Below are 17,548 nucleotides of genomic sequence, written 5' to 3'. Positions count from 1 at the left end.
TTGAGAGATTTTATGGAGGCCTGAATTTCTGTTTGAGAGATGGGAGAGTTAAGGCCATTGAGTTGATCCTCATTTAAGGAGGGGAGGTGGATAGCATCTAAAAAGGAAGATATTTTCTCGGACGTGGGTTAAGGCGTCAAGGGATCTAAATTTAAATTATACAGCTTAGTATAATACGTGCTAAAGGCATCAGCTATGTCTTTGGGGTGATAAAGTTTAGTGGTACCATCCGTGTCTAAAATGTATGGTATATTAGACTTTTGTATCAAAGGTTTTACTTTTCTCGCCATTAGTTTGCTAGGTTTATTATAGGAGCGGTAGTATAACATACGTAGGGAGGAAATTTGGCGGTCATGATCTATCTGTAGAATGGAGTGAAGTTCATGTCGGAGAGACATCAGCGATCTATGTAAATCTAATGAGGGGTTAACCTGTAGCATCCCTTCTGTCTTAGTGATCTCTGCTAGTAATGCAGATAGTTTGGCTTCTTTGCATTTTTTAAAATATGAACTTTGTTTTAGCAGAAATCCTCTTATAGTAGCCTTATGGGCCTGCCATAGAAGGAAAGGGTTAATATTTTCTGTCTTGTTGTGGTCAAAGTACTCTATTAGACTAGACTCCGTTTGACCTTTATAGTTAGGATGTTTAAGCAAGTATACATTATTTTTCCAAGATCTTTGAGGAGGGGAAGTATGAGATATGGAAACCGAGCAGAGTATTGGGGCGGGGTCAGACCAGGAAGTTGTTCCTATTTTAGCCGAGCAAATTCTAGTAAGTAAGGATCTGTCTACAACAGCTAAATCAATACGAGAGAATGTTCTATGACGTGGGGAATAATATGTGTATTCTCGTGAGCAAGCGTTTAGGCAGCGAAAGGTATCATATAAGCCGGAGTTCCCCAGCCACTTCCCAATAGTAGGGGAAGAAATCTTGCCTCTTCCTGTGGAATCGATCACTCTATCAGGTATAATATTAAAGTCGCCACATATCAATAAATGGCCTTTTTGAACGCTCCTTATTTTTTTAACTATTTTGTTCAGAAACCGTATCTGGGACTTATTTGGAGCATATATAGTAGCTATAGTCAAAGTAGTTGTGCCAATCATGCCTATCAGAATGATATACCTGCCATTCTCATCAGGGCCGGCGCCACCAGTAAGGCGACTTAGGCAGTCGCCTAGGGTGCCATTTAGCAGGGGGCGCCCGTTGCGGTGTAAAAAATAATAATAAAAAGTTGGTTATATAAGTTCAGCTCATTGCTGCGCAGCCTGCGCCTGCTGTGTGTCTGCTCTGTGCTTTTGTTAATGTAGCGTGGCCGAGCTCTGTTCGGTCCGCGGTACTGGAGCTTTTGTTTCCTGTACCCGGCCGGACTGACAGGAAGTGCTCACTTAGTGTGCACTTCCTGTCAGTCCGGCCGGGTACAGGAAACAAATGCTCCTGTACCGCGGACCGAAGAGAGCTCGGCCACGCTACATTAGAGGTGTGTGTGTGGGGGGAATAATGAGATTGACAAGGGAGGGGGGGGGAATAATGAGATTGACAAGGGAGGGGGGGGAATAATGACATTGACAAGGGGGGGGGAATAATGAGATTGACAAGGGAGGGGGGGGAATAATGAGATTGACGAAGGAGGGGGGGAATAATGACATTGACAAGGGAGGGGGGGAATAATGACATTGACAAGGGAGGGGGGGGAATAATGACATTGACAAGGGGGGGGGGAATAATGACATTGACAAGAGAGGGGGGGGAATAATGACATTGACAAGGGGGGGGAATAATGACATTGACAAGGGAGGGGGGGGAATAATGACATTGACAAGGGCGGGGGGGGGAAATAATGACATTGACAAGGGAGGGGGGGGAATAATGACATTGACAAGGGAGGGGGGGATAATGAGAGTGACAAGGGAGGGGGGAATAATGACATTGACAAGGGAGGGGGGGGGATAATGAGAGTGACAAGGGAGGGGGGAGGGGGGGAATAATGAGAGTGACAAGGGAGGGGGGGGTGGAATAATGAGAGTGACAGGGGAGGGGGGGGTGGAATAATGAGAGTGACAAGGGAGGGGGGGTGGAATAATGAGAGTGACAAGGGAGGGGGGGTGGAATAATGAGAGTGACAGGGGAGGGGGGGAATAATGAGAGTGACAAGGGAGGGGGGGTATAATGAGAGTGACAAGGGAGGGGGGGGGATAATGAGAGTGACAAGGGAGGGGGGAATAATGAGAGTGACAAGGGAGGGGGGGTGGAATAATGAGAGTGACAAGGGAGGGGGGTGCCGGGGTGGAATAATGAGAGTGACAAGGGAGGGAGTGGGGGAGAAGAGAGTGACAAGGGAGTCCCCAGAGCCAGACCAAGAGCCAGACTGCAGCCAGAGACCAGATCATCTTATTGTCCTGGTGGTAAGTAGACAATGCAATATGTTTATTATGTAATTGTTTAGTTATTAATACTACATTGGAAACTAATTTACCTCACATTTAGGGTCCATTCACACATCCATGTGTGTTTTGCGGATCCACGGATCCGCAAAACACGGACAGCAGCAATGTGCGTTCCGCATTTTGCGGACCGCACATTGCCGGCACTAACAGAATATGCCTATTCTTGTCCGCTATTGCAGACAAGAATAGGACATGTTCTATTTTTTTCCGGATCGGAATTGCGGATTCGCAATTTCCGGATCGGGGCCGCACGTCATGCGGCCCCATAGAAATGTATGGGTCCCCAATTCCGTTCCGCAAAAAAAGACAGCTACAAGAAGCTCGATTAACCCTAAGGGAAACCTAGCAGTTCTTTTTATTTAAAAGCTGAGAAAGGGGTGGAACATATGTGATGTCATGATATGGGCAGATCATCTGATAAGGGGGGGGGGGCGGCAATTTTTATCTTGCCTAGGGCGGCAAAAATCCTTGCACCGGCCCTGATTCTCATCCACAATTACCTTGTCAATCTGAATGCTCAGAGAATCTTTCACCAGGATAGCCACCCCAGCTTTCTTTTTGTCTGTGTTAGCTAGGAATATCTTAGAAAATCCCTTTTGTGAAAATGTTGGAAGCTTTAGTTTGGCAAAATGAGTTTCTTGAACGCATATTATGTCAGCCTGGTTACGACGGATTTCCCTCCATAGTGAAGCTCTCTTATAAGGGGAGTTTAGACCTTTAGCATTAATGGACATAATTTTAACCGCCATCCCAAATCTGTCTCAAAAATGCTCTAAACATTGGAAAGGCACTTAATATTGAGAACTGACAATAATAATACTGCATATCTGGAGATCTGAGGAAATAAAAAGGGTAAAACAGAACCGTGCAAAATAAACACATTTTGAAGAACAATACTTTCTTACAGGGATCCAGATGTTGTGGATCCTAAAACCTTACGGGGAACAGTAAGTTCACTGAGGAGCCTCCCCTTGTAATTCAAATAAGAGTCCGTAGGACTATCCTGATTTTTTCAGAACATGGAATAATCAGTCCTCCACTGTAGACCAATCCGGATGCAGACGAGAGGGGTATTTCGTGGTATGGTGGTCCTCAGCATAGGAAACCGGGATGTCCCACTCCTTCAGGAGAGCTACCCCTTCTTCTACTTTTCTAATAACGTGGATTTTACCATCTTTGTTAATCATAAGCTTGAGTGGGAAACCCCATCTGTACACAATTTTCTTCTCTCTAAGAACATTGGTGACAGGAGAAAGCTTTTTCCTGGCTTGAAGCGTAGCATAAGAAAGGTCAGAATAAATCTGAATCTTTTGGTATGGGTGAGGTAGGCCTTTACTTTTCCTGACCGCAGAGATCAAGTCTTCCTTAATATGATAAAAATGGATTCTAGCAATCACATCTTTTGGGAGAGCTTCAGCCACGTGTTTCGGTTTAGGGAGACGATGCGCCCGATCAATGAGAAAGAACTGAGGATCAGCATCTGGTAGGGCAGCTTGTAGAAGATCCTGCAAATATTTATAGAGGTCTGAAGGAGGCACCGAGTCTGGAATGCCTCTGAATTTCAGGTTATTGCGCCTATTTCTGTCCTCTAGGTCCGCCATTTTGTTTTTCAAGAAAGTCACTTCTTCTTCTAGAGAGTAGTGAGCATCAATTAACTCATTGTGGGAGCTGGTGAGCTCGCTCATCTTGCTTTCTATATGATCCACTCTCTTGCCCACGTCATCTATTGATGAGGTAATGGTTGATGCAACTTGGTGGAGCTGAGATGTCAGGGAGCGATGCAGTGCCGTCATCATGGCTTTTAAAATATTTCCTGATGCTGCTTCATCTGAGGCAGGAAAATCCTGCATTGGATCATCTACCGAGACTAGATCAGCAACGAGAGGTTTGTGTGGATGCACACCTACTGATGGCGTTAGGTATGAGGGGTCGCCTGGGGAGTTATGTAATGAGACACTCACCGCTGATTCAGGCGCCATATTTTTTCCTCCGTCCGCTCCTGTCGCACCTCGCTGACTACCTCCGCTACTACAGTGAGTCAGGCGGGCTCTTTCACCACTTTCTCCGCCTGAAGAGGAGGTAAATTTCGGTGAGTGGTGTGAGGGTGAGTGAGCTTCTGTCGCAGGGGTCATACTCTGCTTTTCAGCTTGCCGCTTCTGGGGAGAAGAAGATCGTGCCGGGAGCGCGCCATTATTGTGGTCTTGCGCCGGATAAAAGTCCGTCAAACGGCGGATCCCCATGCGGTTAGACTTCTTGCGGGTCATCATATCGTTCGGAGCAGGTATCGGTCCTGATTTCTTAGTGGAAGTCCCTCAGGACACGCTTTTAAGTCGCTTTATGGGGAAAATTTATCGGAGCTCCTTCCCAGTGCAGCCATCCACCTCGCTCAGCAGGCCACGCCCCCTCTGATTTTCATTTTACATTAGTCATGGGATAAACTTTTAAGTCTGCTACTTTGTTAAAACAGCTACTGGTGATTGCATATGAATCCTAGCTCAGTTTGCATCTATGTGCTTTGTACCATAGCCAAAGACCTGCTTGTTAACTCTCTGTGTACCAACTGTGAATTATTTTCTGTATTAACCCCTCATCTGCTGTATTGGCTTCTTCTGATTCTCCTGGTATTGTGACCATGGCTAGTCTTTGGATTAACCCCTCATCTGCTATTTAGAGCTTGTCCATCTCTACTAGTTCTGACCCTGCTGGTCTACCAGTCTTTCGTGGTAGGTCTGTACTTAACGAGCTTGCACTATTTTTCTGCTACCATACTCCGTGGATGTAACCTGGGTCCTAGCTGCCAAGTCCATCCTGCATTGCAGTGGGCTTTGGTGAAAAACCCAGTGGTAACCTTAGCTTCCTACCAACCAGAGTGGTTAAAGAAGATTGGTAGCAGTTTCTTAGTTTGCTGGCTGTGGTTCCTGATGGTTTCTGGAAGTATGTAATCTGTATAACCCCATAGCAGTCAGTGACTATGTGTCTATTACGTCACAGAGCACAGATAGTTGAGCTCTGTGTCATAATTGTGTTCAGGAGCTGAACCTGCACCCTCCCTTGTGGGTGCCAACTGTATTATACAGGCTATAGACGGCGGGAGGGGCTCACTCTCTCCTCTGATCTGTATCCTTTGAATGCAATTGGGGGGTGCTGAGTACTTGTCATAGCAGCCGGGGACCTTCTGAAGGCCCCAGGCCTGCCATGTCCTGGCCATAATTGGACCCTGTCTGCCAGAATTACTTTACATAAGCATGTACAATGTATAGAACAAGTGATCAAAAAGTGCAGGATCAAGTCCCCTAAGAGGATTAAAAAATGTAATAAATGATTCCTTTGCCTTAGAGTTCTCATTTTGAGAACTGTATGGCAACGAAATTGTAATAGTGTTATTGCTCATGTGCACACATTGTACTGTTGATTAATGCAAAGTTTGTTGAAAGGTTAGGTATGCTTTAAGCACCAGTCAAGAATGTGTCTTAAAGGGTTTCTGTCACCCCATTAAACAGTTTTTTTTTTTTTTCATTAATAATAATCCCTATAGTGCGATCTCTTGATACATAATAAAATTAATCATTTTGATTCAGTAGATTTAGCTAAAAAACGATTTTTAAAATATGCTAATTACCTTGCTACCAGCAAGTAGGGCGGCTACTTGCTGGTAGCTGCCGCATCCTCCGTTCGTAATAACGCCCCCTCGGCATGCTGATTGACAGGGCCAGGGAAGGGAATCCTTCTCTGCTGGCGCTGTTCGAATTCGAAATCTCGCGCCTGCGCCGTACCTGGCTTCAATCGGCGCAGGCGCACTGAGAGGCGGCCGCTCTGCTCGACCGCTCCATCCTCAATGCGCCTGCGTCGATGACGTCATCGCATACACCCGGAAGAGAAGACGCCGGCGTTATTACGAACGGAGGATGCGGCAGCTACCAGCAAGTAGCCGCCCTACTTGCTGGTAGCAAGGTAATTAGCATATTTTAAAAATCGTTTTTTTAGCTAAATCTACTGAATCAAAATGATTAATTTTATTATGTATCAAGAGATCGCACTATAGGGATTATTATTAATGAAAAAAAAAAAAACTGTTTAATGGGGTGACAGAAACCCTTTAAAGAGGTTAATAAGAGGTAATCACATTTTTATAACCAATGAGCATCAGGTTCATCATCAATAAAATTTTGTTGGATAATTATTTTTGCTATACGTCATCCATATTTCAATGTGGTATCACAGAGATTGAGATTCTAGCAGAATAAAGTAGTCAAAAATATACAGCATTTCTCAAAATCACTGTAGTATGGCTGCAGCCATGAGCAGGGCCGCCTCTGTCATGAGGGAAGATGAGCATCTCGCCTCAGGCGGTGGCCTAATTGCTTCTGAGGGGGCAACACTTTGTGGCGGGGCACAGGAGCCTATGGTTCCTGCCCCCACCATTCAGTCTCATAGGCTTCAAGCATCTAGACCTGAAACCTGGGAGCAGTAGTATTGTGCAGAAGGTCGCCATATAATGCAGGAAGCATTATATATAAAACCCATAGAGGGGCATCATACTGAGTGGAGGAATACAGGGGAAGAGCATTATATATAAAACCTCTAGGGGGCATTATACTGAGTGGAGGAATACAGGGGAAGAGCATTATATATAAAACCTCTAGGGGGCATTATACTAAGTGGGGGACTGCAGGGGTTAGAGTATTACAGTTAAAACCCCTAGGGGGCATTATACTAAGTGGGAGACTACAGGAGGGAGGGCATTATATATAAAATCCCTACAGGGGGGCATTATACTATTTGGAGGACTACAGAGGTGCATTTTACTACAGGAGGTGCAGTATACCACAGGGGAACTACTGGATGCATCATACTACATTTATTGCTACTGAGGGTTGTAATGGGGTGTCTTATAGAGGGGCCTTGTTACTGCTGGGGGCACTATAGTTGGACCTTATTTCTACTGGGGGTGCTATGGGAGCATTATTACTACTGAGGGTACTGTGGGGGCATTATTATTATAGGCACAATATTGAGGGTATTACTACTAAAAAGGAATGTCCTGGGGAATATTCCTGCTATTGGGGTACTTTTACTAATGCGGGTACTTTGGGAGAAAATAATTGCCATTGGTAGGACTTAAGGCAGCACTTACTATGGGGGTCTATCTTTATAGCACTATTATTTTTGCTGTATAGTATTTAGGGGCATTGGGGAGCACAGCAGGCAGATTATTGGAGTTAGCAGCAGGATAACAACTTTGGGGCACAAGGAGGGGGGATGATGATAGAAAAGTGATGAATCTAAGATGTCTGTGTAGTAAACCCTGAAGATAAGAGATATGGGTGAAAGAAGGTGTCAAGGCGGTCTGTTCCAAAGGGAGGAGAAGAGGAAAAAGAATGTTTAAATCAGAGGAGACATCACTGAATGTAAGAGGAATGTAGGTATAGCAGTATAACAGTACATAATGTATAACAGTAGGGCTGGAGGAAGAGATTGAACTGAGACTGGCTCAGAGTGACTGGAGTGATGGCAATAAAATGTAATATTAAAATCTATCACTAACACTATTAAGCACGTTTGGAAGTTTATTGACAGAGTGGAACATCATCATTTAAAGCTATTACATTGGCTATATTAATTTTGCTCAGACAATACTAAGGACACCATATATATTTTGTGCAACTATGCACAGCAGATGATGTGTTTTCTACATTTTTTTAATAAAGAATGGACATATTATTATCAGTTCTTTTTTTTTTTTTTTACTGTAGAGTTTGAGGAGCCATAAAAAGTGTGGGCCCAATGTACGGCTGCCCAAAGGACTGGGACTGCACATATATTTAGATTAATATTTTATTATAATTATTTGTCATATTCTGTACGTAAATATATTTGAATATTATATTTTATTGCCATCACTCCGCTCACTCTGAGCCAGTCTTTGTTAGTTTATGAAAATATACAGCATATCGAAACCAAAGCCACTCTGCTTACCTAGAATACCCAAATGCTCTTTGTTTCCTGTTCTTTCCTTTTGTACTGTAAAGGTTTGGTCTGTATATTCCCGGTATACAGCTTTTTTATATTTTGAACCAATTGAAGTTCGAGTTTTATTTAAAAAGACATCTCCTGGGCTTTGAGGAAACAGAAGATTATTTGATGTAAAATGACCAATATGCAGCACAGAATCTTAGTGAAAGACCTCTATACCATTCATCAGTTTGTTTGCCACCTGTGCCACTTGAACGTTTGTTTTTTGTACACTACAGACATACTCAATATTCAAGAAACTGCTGAAATTAAGAGGAACTGCATTTTCAGGAAAAAAAAGGCTATTTGTTGTATAACTAATCTTTACAATATACTTTCTGTATTAACGGGGTTGTCTGGACCCTGAAAAAAAAACTGAGGATGGCTAAACACTGTGTGAGCACCAAAAAGAAACCCACCTACGCTGATCCTCCTGGTTTCTGTGGTGTGTCTTTATCCTCGCTGCTTCCGATTCCTGAACATCAATACTGTAGGCCAATCAGTGGCCTCAGCTGTGACTTCTGCTGAGGGGACTGGAAGTGGCCATCCCCAATTTTTGGTTTCAGGGCATGGATTAGCCTTTAATTCATCTCAGTTTCAAAATCTCAGCTTGTAGTCACTTAATAGGAACCATCACTTTTTAAGTATTTACTAAAATAGATGTGTCAGGAGAGGCGACAGGCCGTACTTAAATTAGTACCATGACTTACTCAGCTCATTGGGTCAAACTTAAAAGGGTTTTCCAGGATTTTTATACTGATGACCCAAGCTCTGGATAGGTCATCAATATCTGATCGATGAAGGTACCCCGCCAATCAGCTACTTTGAGAAGGCACCGTCGCTCCTGTGAGCGCTGCTGCCTTCTCTTTGCTCACCAAGCACAGCGCCGTACGTTTTATACTGACTGTGTTTGGTATCACAGCTCAGTCATGAAGCTATGCTGCTCCTGGGCCACGATTGATGAACGCGTTGTCACTGGCCTAGGAAAAGCTGTGAGAAGGCCGCGGTGCTCACAGGAATGCCGCTGCTTTCTCAAACAGCTGATTGGCCAGGCTCCCGGGTGTCAGACCCCCACCCATCAGATAGGTCATTAGTATTAAAAACTTGGAGAAACCCCTTTAAATTTTCTCCTGTCTGTTAATACTCTTTTCTTTCTCTTTTCATTCTGGATCACCTATGCTAAATATATAATTTAGCTGAACAGTTAGAAGTAGTCAAGTATGACATATTTGGGAATATAACGTAAAAATAATGATGCCTTTACTATATTGTTTCTGTGTTTACTGCTCTGTAGGTAGCCACTTGTCATGTAAACAGGTGACACTTCATAGATTAAAGATTATAGAATAAAACAATAATTTAAAGGCAACTTGTCACCAAGAAAATGCAGTGCAATCTACAGATGGCAGAAGCTGAGCAGATTGATATATAGTTTTATAGGGAAAAAAGCATTCATTTAAATCTCTGTTCTGTGCTTAGGAGTCAAGCGGAGGGATCCTAGTCATTGACTGACAGCCTTACTTGTGTACTTAATTTTATGCTGAATCTTTTCCTATAAAACTATATACCGATCTGATCAGCTTTTCCTGCTCTAACTTGCTACCTTTAGATTGCCCTGCATTTTACTGGTGGCAGATGTTTCAGTAGCACATGTTTGACAGAAGAAGCAAGTAGTAAACAATCACCTTTCTTCATGGAGGGAATGCCTCTCATGTTCCCAGGTCCGACTTGGAGAATAGTCCCATTCAACCTCTTCTGCTGCAATGTAATATGTTTGTGTATGGAAAAACTCTATCAGAGGTTCCCTTTTGCCACATGACTTAACGCTGTAGGTCTGTCTCATTCCGCTTGTGAAATGGTCTGAAGTCATACATCCAATATTAAAAACACCTGAGAAGAAAAAAATTAATTCCCAATCATATTTTCTGCAATGGGATTGTGGAATCAGATGATGGAATAAAGAGGAAGGAAGAGGCAGAAAGAAAAGAAAAAGCCTTGCTTCTTTATGTGTAATATACTTTTAAGTTACATTTATTCATATCCAGGGTGATGTTGACCTGATTACATTGTAAGGTTCCATTCCCATCATGCTAGAACTGCACCCTTGATGTTTATATTAGAGAAATCTCCTGATGTATATGCAGATGTGCCTGTAGATTTTAATGACAAAGCACATGGCAAAAAGTATCCTCTTGGCATACTCGTGGTCAATATACACTCACCTAAAGAATTATTAGGAACACCATACTAATACGTGTTGGACCCCCTTTTGCCTTCAGAACTGCCTTAATTCTACGTGGCATTGATTCCACAAGGTGCTGATAGCATTCTTTAGAAATGTTGGCCCATATTGATAGGATAGCATCTTGCAGTTGATGGAGATTTGAGGAATGCACATCCAGGGCACGAAGCTCCCGTTCCACCACATCCCAAAGATGCTCTATTGGGTTGAGATCTGGTGACTGTGGGAGCCATTTTAGTACAGTGAACTCATGGTCATGTTCAAGAAACCAATTTGAAATGATTCGAGCTTTGTGACATGGTGCATTATCCTGCTGTAAGTAGCCTTCAGAGGGATGGACATGGTCAGAAACAATGCTCAGGTAGCCCGTGGCATTTAAACGATGCCTAATTGGCACTAAGGGGCCTAAAGTGTGCCCAGAAAACATTCCCCACACCATTACACCACCACCACCAGCCTGCACAGTGGTAACAAGGCATGATGGATACATGTTCTCATTCTGTTTACGCCAAATTCGGACTCTACCATTTGAATGTCTCAACAGAAATCGAGACTCATCAGACCAGGCAAAATTTTTCCAGTCTTCAACAGTCCAATTTTGGTGAGCTTGTGAAAATTGTAGACTCTTTTTCCTATTTGTAGTGGAGATGAGTGGTACCCGGTGGGGTCTTCTGCTGTTGTAGCCCATCCGCCTCAAGGTTGTGCGTGTTGTGGCTTCACAAATGCTTTGCTGCATACCTCGGTTGTAACGAGTGGTTATTTCAGTCAACGTTGCTCTTCTATCAGCTTGAATCACTCAGTCCATTCTCCTCTGACCTTTAGCATCCACAAGGCATTTTCGCCCACAGGACTGCCGCATACTGGATGTTTTTCCCTTTTCACACCATTCTTTGTAAACCCTAGAAATGGTTGTGCGTGAAAATCCCAGTAACTGAGCAGATTGTGAAATACTCAGACCGGCCCGTCTGGCACCAACAACCATGCCATGCTCAAAATTGCTTAAATCACGATTCTTTCCCATTCTGACATTCAGTTTGGAGTTCAGGAGATTGTCTTGACAAGGACCACCCCCCTAAATGCATTGAAGCAACTGCCATGTGATTGGTTGACTAGATAATTGCATTAATGAGAAATAGAACAGGTGTTCCTAATAATTCTTTAGGTGAGTGTATGTTGGCCTTTCACAGTCAGGGCTACACTTTTGAATATAAAATGATAAAATGAGTTTTTATAAATTGCACTTCTAAGTTCTGTTTTCAATTGTTCTTAAGATTTATTCATTTTGCCCAATGATTGTATAATAAAATAAAAAGTTGCTATCAGTTTGGCAAAGGTTGTTATCTCCCTATTTTATTATAATTTAATAATGCCGGATTTGTTGGTAAATCATTGAAATCGGCCAAAAAATTCTTATATAAGATGTAGTAAACAAATTTCACATCCAACTGATCACTTTCTTCATTTACTATGCAGATAAAGCCTTGCAGTCATGAGAAAAAACAAAGTACGGCCCCTTTCACACGAGCGAGTATTCCGCGCGGATGCGATGCGGGAGGTGAACGCATTGCACCCGCACTGAATACTGACTCATTCATTTCTATGGGGCTGTGCACACGAGCGGTGATTTTCACGCATCACTTTTGCGTTGCGTGAAAATCGCAGCATGCTCCTCTTTGTGCGTTTTTCACGTAACGCAGGCCCCATAGAAATGAATGGGGTTGCGTGAAAATCGCAAGCATCCGCAAGCAAGTGCGGATGCGGTGCGATTTTCACGCACGGTTGCTAGGAGACGATCGGGATGGAGACCTGATCATTATTATTTTCCCTTATAACATGGTTATAAGGGAAAATAATAGCATTCTGAATACACCATGGTAAAAGATCATGTGACGTACCATGTGATGACCAGAGTGACGTCATCCCAGGTCCTTAAACTATAGTTAATGCTCTCCACAGGTCCTAAGACAGTAAAAGAGTCAGACGGAGATGCCGGCTACGCGAGCAAGTGGATAAAGGTGAGTTAAATGACTTTTTATTTTTTTTAACCCCCTCCAGCCCTGTTTTACTTAGCATTCTGTATTCAGAATGCTATTATTTTCCCTTATAACCATGTAATAAGGGAAAATAATACTATTTACAGAACACCGATCCCAAGCCCGAACTTCTGTGAAGAAGTTCGGGTTTGGGTACCAAACACGCGCGATTTTTCTCACGCGAGTGCAAAACGCATTACAATGTTTTGCACTCGCGCGGAAAAATCGCGGGTGTTCCCGCAACGTACCCGGACATTTTTCCTTAACGCCCGTGTGAAAGAGGCCTACACCTTTCAATTCTGGTCCTTAGAGGGCCTTAGAATTAGGTAAATATAACTTTATATGAACAACAACCCATGACAAATTACACCATGTCATTATTTAACTAAAACTGGGAGAAAATGCAGAAGCTGTGTGTGAAAAATGCACTACATCCTTACTGCTCCATAGGAATTAAGAGGATAAGTGCTGCTAATAAAATAACGTTGATTAATTGATCATCAGTAAGTGTGACCACCTTTATAAAAGCAGAAGCTTTGACAGTTTGCTGGTCTGGAGCATTCAGGTGCTAACACAATGCCAAGGAGGAAAGACATCAGCAATAATCTTAGAGAAGCAATTGTTTCTGCCCATCAGTCTGGAGAGGGTTATAAGGCCATTTTCAAATATTTGGAAATCCATAATTCTACAGTAAGAAAGCTTATTCATAAGTGGAAAACATTCAAGATGGTTAATCAGGACAGTCAGTCTTCCCACGAATGGACATCCCAGCAAATTCACCGCAAGGCCAGACTGTGCAATGCTCAGAGGAGCACTACATCTAGGACTCTGCAGGCATGAGCTAGCATATTACATGTTCTAGTTCATGACAGTACAATTAGAAAAAACGGAACATTTATGGCTTGCTTGGAAGGGTTCACAGGAAAATGCCTGTTCTGAGCACAATGTTCTATGTACAGACGAGACCAAGGTGTATATATTTGTCCATTAATACACAGTGCCACATTTGGTGAAAAGCTGAAAACCAAGCAGAGCATATCAGCACAAGCATCCCATGCCAACTGTCAAGCGCAGCGGTGGAGAGGTACTGATTTGGTCTTGTTTTGCAGCCACAGGATCTCGGCACCTTGTTGTTGAGTTGAGTAAATGATGAACTCCTCTATACCAAACTATTCTAAAGTGAAATATGAGGACATCTATCCAACAGCTAAAGCTTGGCTGAAACTGGGTCATGCAGCAAGACAATAATCCTAAGCACACCATCAAATTAATAACAGAATAATTAAAAAGAATCAATGTGTTGCAATAGCCTAGTTAAGGACAAGACCTCAACCAAATTGAAATGTGATGAGACGCCATGCATAAATGAATGCCCGCAAACCTCAATGAACTGAAGCAAAATTGTAAAGAAGTGTGGCCTAAAATTCCTCTAGAGTGGTGTGATAGACTAACTAAAGCTGGTTTCACACTTCCAGCCTTCTCTCTAGCAGGTTGGATCCAGCATAACCAGAGGATACTGCAATGCCCCCCCCCCCCCCCGGCTCTATTGACTATAATGGGATCTGGAGGAGATCCAGCTGCAAATATGCCGGGATTTGGCAAATATGCTGGGAAAGCTCCTGCAGGCCACAAGTGTGAAACTAGACTAATGCTGTCATACAAATGATTCCTTCAGGTTATTGCTGCTACTGGTGGTTCCACAAGCTACTGATTCATGTGGTATACTTGATTTTTCACATATGGCTCCTCCATTTTGGCTTCATTTTTGCTGAATAAATAATGACACGGTGGAATCTCTTGTGTGATGTACATCTGAAGTTCTATTTATTTCTAAAACCTTCTAACGATCACAGTATCCTCCAAAGGCATTGCATCACACTGTCAACATCTAATCTAACTAATCTACCTATATTATAATACCAGCCCTGGTCTGCAGAAAACAGTCCCTGGCTGTTTGCATTCTGCATGCAAGTGAACAACTCCTGTAAGGTTTGGTAAACTGCATACAGGATGCCAAAAGACTGTCGATGGGATTGGAGGATGGAGTTCAGGCTCATATGTCTTGCAGGACAATAAAGTAGTTTTGCATATAAGACCCTGTGAAGCATGTAACATAGTAATATAGTAACATAAAAAATGCAACTAGGTAGCACACTCAATTGTAAAAAAGAGAAAAATGTTTATTCACCCTTTCAGGATGTGACGTTTCGGCTCAACACTAGAACCTTTCTCAAGCCTATAGTAACATAGTTATAAGGGTGAAAAAAGACACACATTCATCCAGTTCAGCCTGTTATCCTGCATAGTTGATCCAGAGGAAGTTGAAAAACCCCATATATGAGGTAGAAACCAATTTTCCTCATTTTAGGAGGAAAAAATCCTTCCCAACTCCAATCAAACAATCAGAATAACTCCCTGGATCATCGACCCATCTCCGGAATTCTAACTATAACCTGTAATATTATTATACTCAAAACCTGAAAGGCCATGTTAAAAGGATTTTCCAGAACTAACATCATCTTTGCTTATGCTAGGTCATTAATATCAGATCAGCGGTAGTCTGACTCCTGCTCTTTTTACTAGTTGCGGCACCAGAACCAGACACAAGAACTACACAGCTTCATACACTGTGTAGTGGACAGTCCTTGTTACCGCACTGCTGCTCCCTTTCACCTCAATGTGCAAAAGGATTTCTTGTCATGTTAATTTGTTTAATGTACTGTTCTGATGTGCTGTATTGTACACCAAATAGTTATGTATGGCTAGGTGAGGGTTAACTATCCTGAGTTAACCCCTTTTTAGGATGATAGGAGATGGGATTAGGAGTGTTGTATGCTGAGGAAGAGAGAGGAGCTCCATAAACTCATTCCTCAGAAAACTAGCCCCCAATCCCAGAGTACTCCAGAGAGAGACATGATTTGCAAAACCGGGCTCTGGAGTCAGTCATTAATGTATTGACCAGTCAATCTGTCCTGGAGGCTGGTTTTAAAGTCAGTATAAAACTGAGTCTGCTTATATAGAACCTACCAGTAGCCATTTGGCTCCAGGAGAAGTATATGGTGGGCTCAGCATGCATGTTGGTACTTGCATCCCTGGATCCGATGAAAGCTGTAATGGCACCGGACGGGGTTAAAAGCAGAGTGTGCTTGGCTTGCATGCTGACCTGCATTCCCTGGACTTTGTGTGGCTGTCATGGCCCATAAACAGGTAGGAACTAGTGTTAGGGACCACTCCATAGAGGTGACCTTGACGTGGTGAGTGGCTTATTACGCTTTGGCCAAAATGTACACCAATGTCTCATCCAGCATGGAGGCAGGGCAGAATGCTGGATGTAGTGTGCGAACACATTTGCATTTTCCATTAATGTATTGTGCTTGTTTAAGGCTGATAGAGACTATGTTGCTGTGAAAGGGAACATTGCCAATACACCCTTTCACATTTTGACACAGTTTTGGCCGGCCGTATCTTAACTCCTCAGCTGGGAATTACAGTCAAGTTTGCAATAACCTTATTGCCAGCCTTAGATTCTACACAGAGAAAGACTTTGAAAGGATAAAGAGAACGAGTACCACCCATCAAGAATTTTGCTGTGATTTTATGGAATTGTGCTTTAATTTCTCTGGGGGCACGACAACTCCCATTCTGCATTTTAGTAATGAGAGACTTATTTATCTTCTACCATTGGCCTGGTTACTGACTCCATCACCATTTTCCGGCCACTGCACCTACATCTCCTGCCTTACACCCTTGCAAAATGCTTAATACAAAGGGCACCCCAACTACCATCAGGCAGGAGCACTAACATCAGGGTGTACCCTAAGAGAAGAAAAGGTGCACCTGCCTGTCACTGCCCGGACATAGGAAACATTGGTCTGGGGCTTACCACTGTGATTTGTGTGAACTAGAGCCACCACCACTCCTATCTTCCACTCTTCCTGGGCTTGCAGCAAATGCAGAAACCAGGCACGTCCACTACACAGTGTAGTAAGCTGCGATGTTCTGGCGCCGCAGCTATTCAAAACAGCTGATCAGCTATTGGACCCTCTCTGATAGGATAGATCAATAGAGATGTCCCGAACTATCCGCCGGCGAACAGTTCCCGGCGAACATCGCGTTTGACCCTGTACCTCACAGTTAGCAGACACATTCCAGCCAATCAGCATACCCTCCCTCCCAGACCCTCCCACCTCCTATCAAAAAGCAAGGACAGCATCCATCTTAGATTCATTCTGAAGCTGCAGTGTTAGTTAGAGCAGGGAGAGTGCTGCTGCTGCTGAATTAATAGGGAAAGCGTTAGCTAGGCCAGTGTTCTGTGTCCACTCCAGTCCTCAAAGACTCATCTGCTGTAAGGACAGCATCCTGACAGCACCCTAAAAAGCCCTTTTTAGGGCTGTTACATCAGTCTGCTTTTTCTTTATTTTTCTATATATATATTGCAGTTGCCTGCCCGTGTATGAGAGGCCACAGGCCCACAGACTGTACTGTGTGCACACCACTCATATCGGGTGGCACAGTACCTTGCAGATAAAAAAGTCAATTAATTTTTACCCTTTAATATAATTGCAGTTGCCTGCCAGTGTGTGTCAGGCCCACTGACTGTACTGTGCCCACTGCCAGTGCCCACCTCTCATATCGGGTGGCACAGTACCTTGCAGATAAAAAAGTCATTTAATTTTTACCCTTTAAAATAATTGCAGTTGCCTGCCAGTGTGTGTCAGGCCCACTGACTGTACTGTGCCCACTGCCAGTGCCCACCTCTCATATCGGGTGGCACAGTACCTTGCAGATAAAAAAGTCATTTAATTTTTACCCTT

General features: G+C 43.2%; 1 protein-coding gene across 1 annotated transcript in view; it reads right to left on the bottom strand.

The window, feature by feature from the left end:
• The window catches only part of LOC120997766 (ceruloplasmin), a 96,705-nt gene that overhangs the window by 21,551 nt on the left and 57,606 nt on the right, over positions 1-17,548 (bottom strand). Inside the window, exons 13-14 of the mRNA XM_040428032.1 lie at positions 10,145-10,349; positions 8,424-8,563 (exon numbers count right to left, since the gene is read on the bottom strand). Coding sequence (XP_040283966.1) covers positions 8,424-8,563; positions 10,145-10,349 — 345 coding nt within the window. The remainder of the gene's footprint in view (positions 1-8,423; positions 8,564-10,144; positions 10,350-17,548) is intronic.

Source organism: Bufo bufo, chromosome 4 (assembly GCF_905171765.1).
Source record: "Bufo bufo chromosome 4, aBufBuf1.1, whole genome shotgun sequence".
Classification (NCBI taxonomy): Eukaryota; Metazoa; Chordata; class Amphibia; order Anura; family Bufonidae; genus Bufo; species Bufo bufo.
This window is presented reverse-complemented; position numbering and strand designations above follow the sequence as displayed.